The 15,357-nt window shown below is 36.2% G+C and overlaps 1 protein-coding gene across 1 annotated transcript; it reads right to left on the reverse strand.

Annotated features, from left to right (window-relative positions):
• Positions 1 to 471: 471 nt before the first annotated feature.
• Positions 472 to 13,212, reverse strand: LOC132034227 (protein TIC 40, chloroplastic). Its single transcript, XM_059424518.1, has 14 exons — positions 12,776 to 13,212; positions 8,280 to 8,391; positions 8,062 to 8,119; positions 7,942 to 7,959; positions 6,749 to 7,076; positions 5,236 to 5,333; positions 5,082 to 5,151; positions 3,937 to 4,015; positions 3,096 to 3,136; positions 2,595 to 2,640; positions 2,059 to 2,153; positions 1,455 to 1,558; positions 1,248 to 1,295; positions 472 to 932 (listed from the first exon to the last, which is right to left on the reverse strand). Exons 1-14 carry the CDS (start codon positions 12,969 to 12,971, stop codon positions 873 to 875), a joined length of 1,353 nt encoding a protein of 450 aa, XP_059280501.1. The 5' UTR covers positions 12,972 to 13,212; the 3' UTR covers positions 472 to 872.
• Positions 13,213 to 15,357: the final 2,145 nt, after the last annotated feature.

The raw sequence follows: 15,357 nt of genomic DNA on the forward strand, positions 1-15,357 counted from the left end.
TTTCGCTTAACACCCTGAGGTTGTGAGTTAGAACCCCAGCTTAGTTAAAAAAAAGAAAAAAAAAACCGCAAGCCAAAATTTTGCTAGGCAGAATTTTTGCGAATTTGCCCATGCAAATTCTGCCTTAAGCCCATGTATGGGCAGAAATTCTGCCTATGCCCATGCCTGAAGGGCAAATTTTAAAGACCACCATTTTGAGGGGTAAAAATTAAAGACCACCTCCAGCGAAGGGCAATCCTGCAAATTACCCTTAATTCTTTCTCGATTATGATACAATTTTGTTTAAAGATTTGCACATCGGCCATAACTTTGATCGTCTTTTATGGGATGTTAAGAGACCCATCACCTCCATTAGTGAAGTACTTCATGCCAAAAGCAAAGAAAATAAGCTCATGATTATGTAGGAGCATGGGGCAAGCAATGTGGAAAGATGATAGAAATCAAGCAAAATACTACAAGAAATGCTTGAAATGTCCCCACGAAAAAAGGCATTCCTCAAGATAGAAGAATAGAGCATTTTCATCAAATCAATACAGTTGAATAAGCTTAAGTGACTCTAAAACCATAAAGAAACTGGTAAATTAACTGGTAAATTTACAGCTGAAGTTGGCTTCTAAAAGACTACTGGTAAGCCAACGCAAGTATGTTAACATCCACAAAATTTGAGAAGGGCGATGAATTTATATATTCTTAACAAGGAGGCGACGTTTTCATGTGCATCCGTTGCAACATGATCCTTTCACTAGCACATAACCAACAGAGGGTGCAAACTACATCTTAAAGCCCAACAGTTCTGACTGATACCTCACTCAAACAGAACAAAAATGACGAAGTATGGTCGCATAATAGCTGCTTAAGCAGGAAGGAGCGAATCAAGGTGAACCTGACACTCCAGGGAATAGTTCCGATATTTTGTTGAAGACATCCATCACCTATAACCATATGTTCAACTATATGTGTTAGGTATTCATCAAATGTATATATCAGTATATATGCAGTTGAATCTCTCTACTGAGTGCGGTATAATCCAAGTAACGCCGAATATGTATACATTGAATTCATACTATACTGGGCAAACATAAGATGAAATAAAAACACAAATTTTGAAGTATTGATCAAAACTGTCATACTGATGCACTGCTCTCAAGTCTCATGTAGTGAAGCAAAATGCAAGTAGTCAATAACAAGTGCAGACTTATGTAGATGAATATCAAGAAGACATGTTTCAGATGAAATTACGTTCTTACCTCCTTGTCATTTTGATATTTTGAAATACTCAGTGGATTCTGAGAGCACTGCAATAATAATAAAAGTCAAGAGTGCATCAACATTTCCAGCAATAAATAAGTATGCTATATCCTACAATTAGTCAAATATATGCTCCTTGGAACTTCAACAAATTCAAGAGGATATAAATAGGGAGGTACAATAGAAAGGGAGCAACAAGTGCTTACATCCATGATGGCTGCTTGAACTCTTGGATTTTGGAAAGCCATAGCAACATCAGGATTAGCCATAATCTTTGAAATGACTTCCTCGGGAGTAAGCCCTATTTGATCTGCAACCATAAAAATAAATAAATAAACAAAGAAAAGTACAAATCATATCATTCGATAGTTTTGGCTATAGCAACTGCTTGTAGCATGAAAGGAGGTTTTCCTGACATGTTAGAACTACAAAATTTTCTCCCTCCTTAACATATTGGTATTTCCCTTAACATTTTGATCTCTGTAGGTTTGAAATAGTAAAGATGATAGGTCAAGTTGGGCAGGTTGGTCTATGATCCATTGTTTATCGCATCTTGACCTAGCTCATCTTAGCCCATGTAAACTTTGGGCAGGGTTGGACAATGACCTATTTATTCACCCGTCCAAATTTTAGCCCAAACCGCCCAATTGCCCCCCCCCCCCCCCCCCCCCCAAATATTGACTTTGTTGATCAACACGTTGCTGCTCAGTGGAATTGAGATATTGTCTACGACCCTCTTATCATGAGCTGTGGGTACTACTATTGTTGCAAATAGACCAGGAAAAGAAGAAAATAACTACTATAACTTACCAAATTGTTGCTTGATTTCAGGGCTGCTAAGATCAAAATTCTTCAAGTTATCCATCATGCGGTTGTCCCATTCTGGGTTTCCACCCATGTTATTCCTGGGAGGGGCAAATGATGAAGACCCTGATAAGTTTTTCATAGACGCAAAAGAGAGTACTTAACACTAGAAATCCTCATCAACCATACAACGGCAGATGATTCAACATCTCTGTTTCTTTCCATGTTCTCTTCTTTTCTTTTTCTTACTTTCTTTTCAAAATTGAGCAAAGAACGACACCAAAAATGAACCAGTTCAGATACAGCAGAGTTACACCAAGATATGTTATCCTAACACTTAAAGCAAGTTATAGAATTGCATAAGTTTCTATCCAAACAGCCTTTGTGACAATGCTTATGGTAAAACTCAGTGGTTGGCTGGGTTACTGATAAGAATATGATTACCGAACAGAAAGTTTAGAAAAGTAAATGATAATACAAATAATGCTTTTCGGCATGAGATAAAGAAATATGCACTTGAAAGACAATTAAACCAAACTTACATCATGTCCTGCAACTGTTGACGGTATTGGGGATTTTGTAACATCCCTGTGATAAAAATAGACGCAAGACGCTTTTAGTTTTATCTGATAGAGGAAATAGATAAAAAGAGTCTGAAAAACTTATAGCAATGAACCATAAAGATAGTAGAGTCGCAGAAACCAGAATGACGAGTACTTATGGTAAGAAGAAGACGGAAAAATAAATAATTTTATGGCATTTAACTCTTGTTCCTGAATCGTCCTACAACATAGCAATTCAGACAGAAACAGTCAATGATAAAAGAAGAAATAAATTTTACTCTAAAACCTGAACCATGAGTTGGTTAATCACATCCAATGCAAAAGAACACTAACAAGAAAAGTTGCACAATTGAGGCAATGTGTACTGGATGTACTTGTCTGCGCTTACATCCTTCTAGATATCCATCAGTAGTTAAAATTAAGAAAATGAGTTCTGGGAAAGTCAGATTTCATAGAAAAGTGCATCAGATGACAGCTCACATTTAAATGTTGTAGGATTCCTCATCTCCTCCGGTAGATAGCTGCACAAACACCGAATAAAAGGTATGGCTCTCATCAAAATAAAGCACTGTTAGTTTATACACACAAACCATACGTGACATAAGAATAAGATGAAAGGTCTGGTTGTGGTCACAAGAAAAGCAAAATAGATTTATCATAGAAGAGAAATGTCACTTTAGATTAACACGTTGCAGGAAATAAAAAATTAGAACCTTCCCTTCTCCATAAACTTCTAAAAACTAGTATATGCATTAGCAAACCTGCACATAATCTAGTAAGCTTTAATATGCATAAGAATTTTTTTAATAAGGACTATGCATTAGCCAATTAACTTGAAGTTGCCTTAATTATACTTTCCCGTCAATATCAAAAGTGCATTCCACATCTTTAACATTTTCAACTAACTACCAGCATCCACCTCAACTAAGGTATAATGCTTTAAGTCCTAATCTGTTGAGTCCATCCAAAAAATCTTTTTAAAAAACATCATTTAAGCATCCCAAATCTCATATTAGTTCACTTCCTTCCACCTTTACCAAAGTAGTCTACAGCACACTATAAAAGCCTATTGATTGAACACAGTACTGATTCAATGATATTTTCCCTGCAACGCCTTAGGAGAGGTCCAAAACTAAATCTCAAACAAAAGAATTTTGACTCCATTGGAAGTGCATTACAATTTTATTTACAACGCAATACAAAGTAGCATGGTGTAACTGAAACTAGATTTTCATTATTATAAACCAAAATGCTGAGTGATCTAGACATTAGCAAATCGAAGACTAGTAGAAGATAACAGAAAAGGCACATGCTATCTTACGGGTAAACCATCTTCTGCACTGTTGGATCTTCCATCATTTTCTCCAGAGCATCCACTGACAATAGCGGATTGGATTTTCCTGTTCAAGAAAGAAGATCATGCAAAGTTACCTGTGGCTGAGAAGAAGAGAGCATGAAGGCAATTTTTTCCCATAAAGAGAAAGAATGAAGGAAAATTAGGCCAAAGTAAAATTATACGCAACATTTTCCTAATAAACAGACATGACCAATAAAGCTGGAGTATTTTTCACTCAAAACCTCCAACCTCAAAACAAATTTATGGACACAGAATTCCATGGGAACTGTAAGAAATAGGTCATTCTTCCACAAAACATGCCCATTAGAGCACTTAGCATTTTTTAGGATGTAGGAAGTTCTATTCAGGTTCCTACAGGACACAACATTCGGGTCACTACAATGTCACAGCTTCTGATTTGGATGTTCATCCTTTTTTTCTGAACTTCTCATTTGTCTGTATCTGATGCAATATCTCATACAACATGGATTATTGACTTACAAGTTTTTAATCACTTCTAAATTCTTTTCGTACATAGATATGATTGTACATAACATGATCGTGCCTTTAGCCTTTATTGGACTCAAAGGATAACATTGAAAACACAAAAATTACTAAAACTATGTGATTTTTTGAAGTCTTACACCCTGGAGATTCACCACAATACCACTACGTATCTAGATTATGCTACAAACATACTGCAATTGCACAAGAAACAGGCCTTTCTCCCCATTTTTTCCTAAACGGGAAAATGACCACAGAAGTACCTGTGGCTTTTGTCCCAACACATTATGGCACATAGTCACATACAACCCCATTTCATTTTGTCAAGGCATAAGTAAAGGGGCATTACGCACTTCATAGTTTAACCACCTAGGGCATTGTTCACAGCTTAGAACATCCGCAAACCACCCTATAGACTAAACTGGAGTATCTTTGTAGCTATGAAGTATGTCCATCTTTAAAATCAATTGCCAGATTCTTAAACTCAAAGATTGACAAAGAAAAAAAGAGGAAACAACCAATAGAAACATGAGTAAGAAGACAGGCATATGCATCCAATCTGATGCTTGAATGATATTCTTAGAACAGCAGCTGTGCCATAAGGGCAGGACCAGCAAATGATTTACCAGTTGATGAGGTATTGCCAGATGTATTTGCACCAAACCCCGACTGTGAAGCAGCTCCATTTTGAGTTACCTAATAGACATTCAGAAATATTATTGAAGTGCAATTGTTACATGACACCATATTCCCAGATAATAGCTAGTGCTACTCACTCACCTGATCAACAGTTACCGAAGCTGCTGGCTCAGTTGATTCCTTATAATTTTCAAAAGCACCCTTCTGGAATGTTTCGTCAGGAGAAATGTCAACAAAAGCTGCAAAGAAATTTTATTGACAGACTTAATATCATAACCAGAAAATCTAAATATTTCTATAAGGGCTCGTTTGGTTAGAAAACAAGTTATCCCGGGATAATTAATCCCGGATTAGTTATCCCGGGATTGTTATTCCACCCTCAATGTGGGATAAAAAAACACTATAATCCCGGGATAACTAATCCCGGGATTAGTTATCCCGAGTTTTTATTCCAACCAAACGTGGGATAAGGCGGCACTAAATTTTTATCCCAGGACTATTTTTGCTTATCCATCATACCAAACGAGCCCTAAGAGTAATACAAAGCGTATCACTATCTCAAAAGGTGGTTCTGACTTAAGAAGCATTAGCATTTTTTATAACTGTTTGGAACAAACGTGAACTCTGATATCATTAAAACTGCTCCGGTTCCCCAACACAGCTAAACCCGGGTGTCAATTTCTACTGGTCCGCAATGGGTGTTAACATTTAAGAAAGATATCAAAGGAAGATACAGTTACAAAATCTGCTTTGTTTCCGCAACACATCCTACTATTCTTTTTTGAGGAGTTCGTTATTCTGGGATATTAGTGGAGTCTAAAATTTGGCTCTGGTCAGGGACTGTTGCGGAAGGCAGGCCAGTAATCTATTTGATTATTCAAAGAAAAAAAATATTTTGATGATTGAGGCACAAACAAAAAAGTTGTTAAATACTTAAAACGAATTAACCTCGAAGAAATTGAAATGACACCTTCCTCATGCTCATTCCTTTTATTTTAAACGGGGCCTTCCCGCACATCAATGTAGAGCTTTTCTACCAAGCCAACCTTCCCCTCCCACCTCTTGTCAGCAATGGGTTCTAGTAATACATGAGGAGGCTTAGTATCTAGGGCTATGTAGGGTCAACATGGTTACGGCTTAGGGGGGATACCCTTTTCTAATTCAAACTTAGATACCCCTGTAGAGTGCCAGCATAGATGTCAATAATGTCTGATAGTGACTTCATGCATAAAAGATATTGCAAGTGGTTTTGGGGTGAGAAAAATACTTGGAAAATAAGAAAGAAGGGAAAAGATGAATTTCCATTTAAAAGCTCAGAAGTTCACAATCACATCATGACACTCCAGATTCCTTCAAGAATGGGCTGTAGATGGCTAATGTTCTGGCACTTTAAATTTTAGCGGCTAACTCACTCATTTAAGAAAGTTTTGATTGCCTAACTGATTTACTCTAATATCCTTCAGTTTAATGAGACAAATCAAAGTTAAGGGTGATCAAAGCTATGCATTTACAAGGTCTATTCAAGGGTAAATGTCAAGAGACATTCGATGAATCTGCCTTCTTGCTAGATTTGCTGTTTTTCTATATGAAAAGAAAAAACAAACAAACACTAGAAGCAGATACAAATGATATTTAGAGTGCAACCATTAAGTACCATTTTTCTTTGGCTCCTTTTCAGCTTCTGTTTCATTTTTGACATTCACAGCTGGAGGTTCCTCCACTTTAGATGCAGATACATCAACAGTCGCTGTCTGAGATGCAAATGTAGCTGAGGGTGTAGATGAGGTGGATGCAGTAGGTGGTGGAGGTGATGAACTAGCTGGACCTGACACTGGAGGTGGTGGGAATGGAAAAGATGACCCAGGTGAAAAAGCAGCATTGCCAAAAGGTGACCCGGGTGAAAAGGCAGTGTTGCTAAATTGACTATTCTGGCCATTCATTTGTCCCATCATTGTTTTGAATGCTTGCTGCATAGCGTACTTCTGGAAGCATGGGAAAACAATATGCAGAATTAGTTAGACACGTATGAAGGGTCAGGCTTTATCGAACTTCTGTAGCTGCACTCGGCGGCCTCCACATAGAAAACAAAGAAATATATCCAGGTATGATTAAAAACCAAAACATATGAAACATAAAGACTATGAAAGCAGTTTAAAAAACGATTTTCCGCCATAAAGAATAAAAGAAGCACCTAAAACAAACAACCTGATTTTATGTTTTCCTGAGAAGCTATTGTATCTGTAATTCAGATTGACTCATTAGCAGAAATGATTTAGTTGTTTTTTCAGGAGGAAAGCCATTAAACTTATCTTTAAGCTCACAGAAAACAAAAGAAAGAAAATCAACTAAATGTAACAGCAAGAGTTAGGACTCTCAAAGAAAAGACAAGTATAGCAAAATAGTTAAAAATAAATAAGGATATTGTTGGCCTCTCAATACCAGATTGTGATGACACAGCATGATTTTTATTAGTCAACCTCGAAAACATATTTCATAGTGAAGCCCTAGTTCATTTTAGATGTATTCTAGGTAAAAATGCTCATCATTATTAATTTTGTAATTACAGGCACCATCAACTAATGCATGGTCATTCTTGTCTTCCTTATCTGCTTCGTTGGCCCCCTTTTTTTTTTCTTAATATGTGGTCAATCCTCTAACACTACTGCTCATCACAAATGAGGTATGCCGCATCATGTGCATGTCATATTATCAATATATTAAAACGCATATTTTCTCTGAAGTCTAAATTCTGTTGGCGCCACTTTGATAGTAGCGCCACAAGAAACAGAGTGAGACAAGCATCAAATTCATGCAAATTTAATTACACCTCATTTAAGAAGTACTTGCCTTTAGGTATGAAGCCACCTGCAATATATTTTAAAAAATCCAGAGAAAAGTAAAGAGTTAGTAAAACAAAAACATGAAACAAGCGTGTAATTAATGAAATCAAAATATTCTCCTTCTCACCCATGAGAAAAGTGCTGAAAACCCAACACCAACTCCAATCCAAAAAAGAGGAGACCCTCTGTAGACGACAAATAACGATAAATAAGTAAACAAATCAACAGATGTTACTTTTTAATGCAGATACATACACGATAAGAGAAACATGTAAAGCGAGAAACTGATAGGTTAAGGATATACAAGATGAAACAAATTAAACAGGGAATAATACAAATTATTACACTTGAGATGGTGGTGGAGCTGAAAATTGTGGATTTACACCAACTGAAGAAGTCTGCTGGCCACCTTTAGTTGTAGTGCTAGCAAAAGAATCCCTCCCTAATTTTCCCACCACTGCATAGACCACGTTGAAAGAAAGGCTAAGCAGCAGCATAATTATTAGCAAGAATATACAATGAATCACTAACATGATAAATGTCCCAATAACACAGGCTTTTTCTAGTTTGGTCGTCTAGCCAGATATAAAGCATACCGAATTTGTAGAAGCAACAATTACAGAGCAATTTCTCGTTACCCGTGTAAACATGATGTGAATGAATTTAAAGCACAAGAACCATCCAATATTTTTTTATTTTTTTTGAACAGGTATAATTTTATTGATAATGAAAAAACTCCAGTATAGAAGAGGTATCCCCAAAAGTAGAGAATCTACAAAAAGATATGACTCTACGAAAGACACCCATTATTCTACACAAATAGGAACTTCATGGGTGCACCAAGAGGAAATTATAAACAGGAAGTTATCCCTCAGATATACAAGGTCATGCCTTTCCTTTGAAAATCTCTTATTTCTTTCCCACAATACTATCCACATAAGCGCTATTGGAGAAATGTGCCACGTTTTCCATCTTCTCTTCCATTCTCTAAAGGCCCAAGTAAATAATGCATCCTTCACTGTATCCAGCATGTTTCATTGTATCCCGAAACATCTAAAAAGCTCCCATCTCAAACGTGATGCTAACTAGCATTGTAGTAAGAGATGACCATGACCTCCCACAAGGGTTTACACGTGAAGCACTAACTAACATAAGTATTCCTCCTCTCACTGCCATCTAAGCAAACACATGCCTTTTCCTAGCACCCTAGGGGTCCAAACTGATAGAAGAGGGAAATCCAACTTCGCTCTAGCTAGCAACTTACAGTAGTTACCTTTCACTGAAAATAGTCTCATGCTCTCTAACACCCAATAGCCATGGCTCTCTACCGGTAAAATTTGTTTATTGAGCATTTCAAGTAGACTTTGGAACTCCACTATCTCCCAATCCCAAAAGTTCCTTCTAAATTTGAGATCCTAAATAACACTCACATCATGTAATTTTCTAACTTGATGAAGTATCATCTCTTTTTAGCATAAAATATTCTGAAAAGTGATCCTTAACATGTTATGTTATCCCCACACCACCTGTCCCCCCAAAAATCTACCCTTGCACCCGTCCCCCCACCAGGAAAGCGATACAACCGCTAAATTTTTTACTTCCCTGTATAATATTCCTCTAAAGACTGCAACTAAAAGGATTCATCATGTTTCTCGTTCTCCAAACACCCCCCCGCCCCAAAATGAATGTCATATTTCTTCGATATATCTTTTTGTGACCCCCAAAATAAGAAGTAGGAACACAGGCAGAGAAAAACCTCTTGAAGTCTACCCGGGCGTGCTTCTTCATTCATCCATTTAGGTTTGCTATCACCTCTCTCCATAATACATGCTCCTTTGTCCTAAATCTCCACAACCATTTCCTAACAAGGCCTCGTTAAAAACGCGAAGATCTTCCTTTCCCCTTTTGACAAATATATATTTTTCCAATCTGCAAAACATTTCTCTACCTTTATCCAATGATATACTTTGGGAACAATATCTTTTTTTTTTTTTTTTGAAACTTGTAAAGTTGTATGCTTTGGGAACAATATCTTATCAAGAAACTCGAGCTGGCAACTGCATCGGGCCATAAGTAACTTCTCCTGACATAAAAACATACTAGATATTGAGATCATTCTTCAACAAACTAAAACACTCCATTTTCCAGTTACACATTTCTAAATGGCACATTAGCTCTTTGATATCACTTTGAGCCCTTAAACAAAGTTATTAGTCAACATAATATGCCCTGCTTGTGATACTTTAGAGAATACTTTTATATTTAGGCCTTCTCTCCTTTTATTTTTTCCCTTTATCCAATTGAAGAGCATATGAATACCTACATGAAGTGTACTAGACAAACTTTTGGTTCTGCTGTTGCATGCCTCTCAAAATATAAGCCCCTATAGGCATGATTTCATAGGGGTATATGTATATCATTACCAGTAGGAAAAAGCACAAAACTTGAGACTGAGTTTACATCAATTTAGAGCAGGATGATGCAGACACAACCGGAAGTAGGAAAATCTATCATCCTAGAGATATGTCGCTTTTGGCATATTTTTCATAGTTATTGATTTACATTTATGTATTGTTCCGTCCCCAGGACTTTGGTCTAGTAGTGAGAGCATAACTTGTGATGTGTTAGTTAGGCACACGTTACGTGTCCGAACCTTGTATTAGAAAAAAGCCTGGTATGTAAGTGGAGAAGGGTGGGGGGTTCATTATCCACCAAGTTTTAAAATTTAAACTGTGCGCAATTGGCAGGGATCTCCAGTTATCAAACAACAAGAAAGGATTTATGTATTGTTCTTCTTAGTAAGCTATCTGAGGTTTAGGCCACTACATTATGCTTCCATAGCAGTGCGATTTTGAGTATTTCGGTGTGCTGCAGTAAAATTGCATTAAATATAGCAAATTCATCTATAGGTGAGTTATCCAATGTTTTCCTTCTTCATTCCCATCCTGCATGCCTTAAGAATCAGCATGTAACAGTTTATTATCTTATTAACAATTCTAAAACGAATCCAAAAGCCAGCAACATAAAGATACCTATCTAACCTTTTCCGGTAAAATGAATTATATTAGCATATATGTGATCTTTTGATACATGGATATCATTAACCAGTAAAAGTTACCATTTACGGAAGCACCCACCTTAACCTCATCACTAGATTCCTTAAATCAGCCACCATGTTCTTGGTGTCATCTACAACTCATTAATCAGAAGACATCATCTAAACTAAGAGTACCAAAAGCCTTTATTTGCATAATACTTAATTTGCATTTCTTAATGCTTCTAGCTAGGGTTGTAAGTTTTACCATCCACCTATAGTCCCTCCGTCCCAATTTATGTGAAGGTGTTTGACTGGGCACGGATAAGAGAAAAAGGAAGACTTCTGAAATTTGTAGTCTCAAATAAGCCATAAAAATTGTGGCTATAAATAATTTCATTAAGGGTAAAATGGGAAGTTTGACATTAAATTATTACTAAATATGGAAACATGTCATTCTTTGTGGTACTGACTAAAAAGGAAAGAGTATCACATAAATTGGGACAGAGGGAGAATTAACATAATCAAGAGTTGCAAAAACTTGTACTCTTGTAACCTATCACTTGATACAGTTATCTCATAAACATAGCAACCCTTCTGAATCCTATGCAAAATACCGAACTGACTTAATATCCATTACTATCTGGACAACAAGAATTATCATTAAGTTTATCCATGCCTCCGTTCTTCACATCAAAGCTCACCGCAGGACACTTGTTTTCTAATTGAAAAAAAATATAGACAAAGTGTCCTACCCGACCAAATGACAAGCATATGCACAACAAACAGCTCCACACAAGAGACAACCAGTAGAACCTCAGACCTCATAGAAACTACTCACACTTTAACCAATTCCACACAGACATCCATTCACTTATTTTAGTATTAACAGATTGGCATTTATGCCTACCAACAAGCAAATAAATCAAGATACATTTTTAGTACTGAAATTTTAAAAAATTCTCCTTAAAGACTACTGCTCCTCACAATACTGAATTTCTACTTTGCGATGCAGCCGAGCTTCAGCCAAATCAAAAAAGGACTCTTAGTCCTATAGAAACAGCAAAATTAACATGATACAAACTCAGCCCAGTGCACTCCCCAACAACTTAATAAATCAAGAAACAACTCTTAGAACTATAGTGCAAAATCACATTTATGTTCAAAGAATACTATTTCAGTGATGAATTCAGATAAACACAATGCACATACATAGATCAAAGAGCACTTCATACAACCAACAAAATGGAACAACTCTAGGTACCATAATTCAGAAATTCTTTTCAAAGGCTACAACTCACAATCAACCTTCAGATAAACACACATATGCACAAGCATTCACTAAAAAGATTCAATTTTTACATGAAGAGAAATCAAGATTGTGCACTTTCCAACTGCTAAATAAACCCAAAAAAAACTCACACCCCCAAAATATTCAACAATTAATTTCAAAGAAAGCTAATTATGGGTAATGAACTGAATACATTTAAGATAAAAGTACATTGAGAACTAGAGAGAAAAGAGGTGAAAGTACCAATCTTTTTAGTGACCTTTGGACCTTGAAAACAAGATAAACACACATACAAACAAGCATTCATTAAAAGATTCAATTTTTACATGAAGAGAAATCAAGATTGTACAGTTTCTCCAACTAACAATAAACCAAAAAGATAACTCAAAAGACCAAAATTTCAAAAAAAAATTATCTTCAAAGACAGCTAATTATGGGTATTGAACTCTACTTTAACATGAACTCAAGCTTCAAATAAAACACAAAAAACATTTAAGAGAAAAGAGTTGAAAGTACCAATCTTTTTAGTGACTTTTGGACCCTGAAAACAAGAAACCACTTGAAAACAAGGTGTGGGTCTGACAATTCTTGAATTCTTGGAGGGTCTTTTGGGTAAATAAGGAAGACCAAAGAAGGTTTTGTTGGAAATAACTGGATTTGAAGAGAGACCCAATACCATTTTAGGTGAAGAAACTATACCTATGTTCTCCATCACCTCCAAAAATACTCAATAAAAAAAAATTGCTGCTACTTCACCTTACTATTACTGAAGAAGAAGATTAGAACTGCAAAAGGGTCACTCTAATTTTTCGAGGTTTTCAAAGAAGTGTTATTGAATTGAAAATGGAGCGGGTTATATGGATAGGTTTCTGCCCCACCCTATGCTCATTCTTTTGTTTGAGATATAGAAAACTAAAGTCACAGAAAATTATGTAAATTCTTTTGTTACTCGCCTTTGCCTCTTGAGTCGGGGGTAATGTCTTAAATACAAACTAATCTCGCAGGCTCTATTTATGAGATTATATTGAGTATGTTGTTATTATTTATTTTATTACTCAGCTTGTTTTGACTAACATGTATAAATGAGATTATATTGGGTATGTTATTATTTTTTATTTTGTTACTCAATTTGTCTTGACTAACATGATGTATCGGAAAATGTGCTTTTAGTAATGTACCAACTCACCATAACAAAAGCAAAATAATTTATTTTCAAGCTCAATGCTCCCTCCGTTCCATTTTACTCAATTTTTATACTAAAAATAAATTTTTTATTTTACTTGTCCATTTTAACAAATTAAAAATATATATATATATTGTTTTCTTTCAATAATACTCTAATAATTACATAAAGTACTAGTAATAAATTTAGATTTTCAAAGCATAATTAATAAGTTTTTTTATAAATAAGCAATTTTATTACCAAAGTGGCATTGAGCACAATTACATCATCATCTGGAACTGGACATAAAACCCCAAATTTCAATAACACATCTACGATGACATCCTACCATCTATACCAAGCAGTTAAGGGTAAAAATTAAACCGTTGCAGGTTTCTAGCTAGGAAAGACTTCTTGCTTCCTCTATAGCAAATGTCACGGATAATGAGCTTCGTGATCACGGTAGTATTCCTCCGTTTTTGGGCGTTCTCTCTTGCTAGACGTAATAAATACATCCGGCTAGCACCATTCTATAGACTTCAGCTTTGAAGATTTTCCCATTCAAGTGACGCACTGCCTAGTGGATTTCCACCTTCCACTCTAGTGCTTGTCTTTAAATACCTTGCCACAAAAGCAGTTTCTCCCAAATTGCTAAGCGGCATTACAATAGAAAAATAAGTTTGTAATGCTTTCATTCACTTAGTTGCAAAGTGGATAGATTTGATTGATGGACTGTAACGATCCGTTTGGTCATTACGTGTGTTTTGATCTTTTTACCCCCGTTGACCCTTACTCTAGTCTCGTTAGTGTGTTTTTGACCAGCGGAGATGGGCGACACGATTCTCGAGATCATCAGGTGAGTTTTGGTAGGATTTGAGAAAGTTAAAACCTTAAAGTGAAAACGTTTGACCAATAGTTGACTTTTGGATAAAGGGACCTTTTGGGAATTCTGTTGATTCCATGAGGTCCAGAGGGTCGATTATGCCTTGGTGGGATGTTTGGTTCAGTTTCCAAGGCTCTCGGGAGAGTTTTGTACCCTAGGTTGGAAACTTAGTTTGGTCGTTTTGGGGTTGACTGAGTCAAGGTGACCTCTTTTGGAAATTTCGAGGCCACGGTTGAATTCATAGCACGCTGTTACATGTTCAGTTTGTACTGGGAAGGTCTCGAGTGGATGTCGAGATCTGGTATCCCGCCTCTGCGGGACCTGGCTCGCAGACGCGATAGCTGACTCATTTAATGAAACCCACCTCAGCGAACAATCATTCACCTAGGCGGGATTGCTTAAGCGGATCCTTGACCGCGTAAGCGGGGATCGCTGAACAGATTCCCCTTTTATTTCCTAATTCGAACCATTCCTCTCCCATTCACCAAATTAAAACCCTATAAAGTTTTGGAGGTGATTTGAAGAGCTTTAAAGTTGAATCATCTTTGAGTAAATTCCCTTGACCTTAGTTTATGTTTATATATTGTCTAAGTTAGAATCTATGATAAAACTAAAGGGGTTAGTATGGAAAGTAAGTTGTGACTCTAAGTTTGTCTTCTTGAAATCTTATGCTACAGAATTGGATTTTTGTTGATGAATCTTGTTAAACCTAGTTATGAATTCTTGGTTTGATTAGATATGAAGTTGAATCATTCTTAATTTCCTGGTTTATGGTTTTGGAAAGTTAGGGTTTCTTCCTAATTTGGGGGTTTTTGATTAAGTGTTGAAATTGATGATTTCTTAAGTCTATTTAGCAATTGAGGGACAGTATTGGACTTCCTAAGTTTGGATTAACCGAATTTTACCTAAAATTCCTATTTTGCCCTTGTAGGCCTGATTTTCCTCTTTTAAAGAGTTGTTTTCGATCGATTAGTATTATAGCTTTATGTATATCGTTAATTTCTATTTCTTATATAGAATGTGTTGTTGAATAGACTTCGATCATTCGGAAGC

Source organism: Lycium ferocissimum, chromosome 10 (assembly GCF_029784015.1).
Source record: "Lycium ferocissimum isolate CSIRO_LF1 chromosome 10, AGI_CSIRO_Lferr_CH_V1, whole genome shotgun sequence".
Taxonomy (NCBI): domain Eukaryota; kingdom Viridiplantae; phylum Streptophyta; class Magnoliopsida; order Solanales; family Solanaceae; genus Lycium; species Lycium ferocissimum.

Bases quoted from the DNA above. Each gene is read 5' to 3' on its own strand.
- LOC132034227 (XM_059424518.1), bottom strand. From the start codon at position 12,971: ATGGAGAACATAGGTATAGTTTCTTCACCTAAAATGGTATTGGGTCTC. The intron at 5,152-5,235 runs GTGAGTGAGTAG...AATGTCTATTAG, and splicing joins CTTCGGTAACTGTTGATCAG to GTAACTCAAAATGGAGCTGC. The intron at 2,641-3,095 runs GTGAGCTGTCAT...TTTTTATCACAG, and splicing joins GAATCCTACAACATTTAAAT to GGATGTTACAAAATCCCCAA.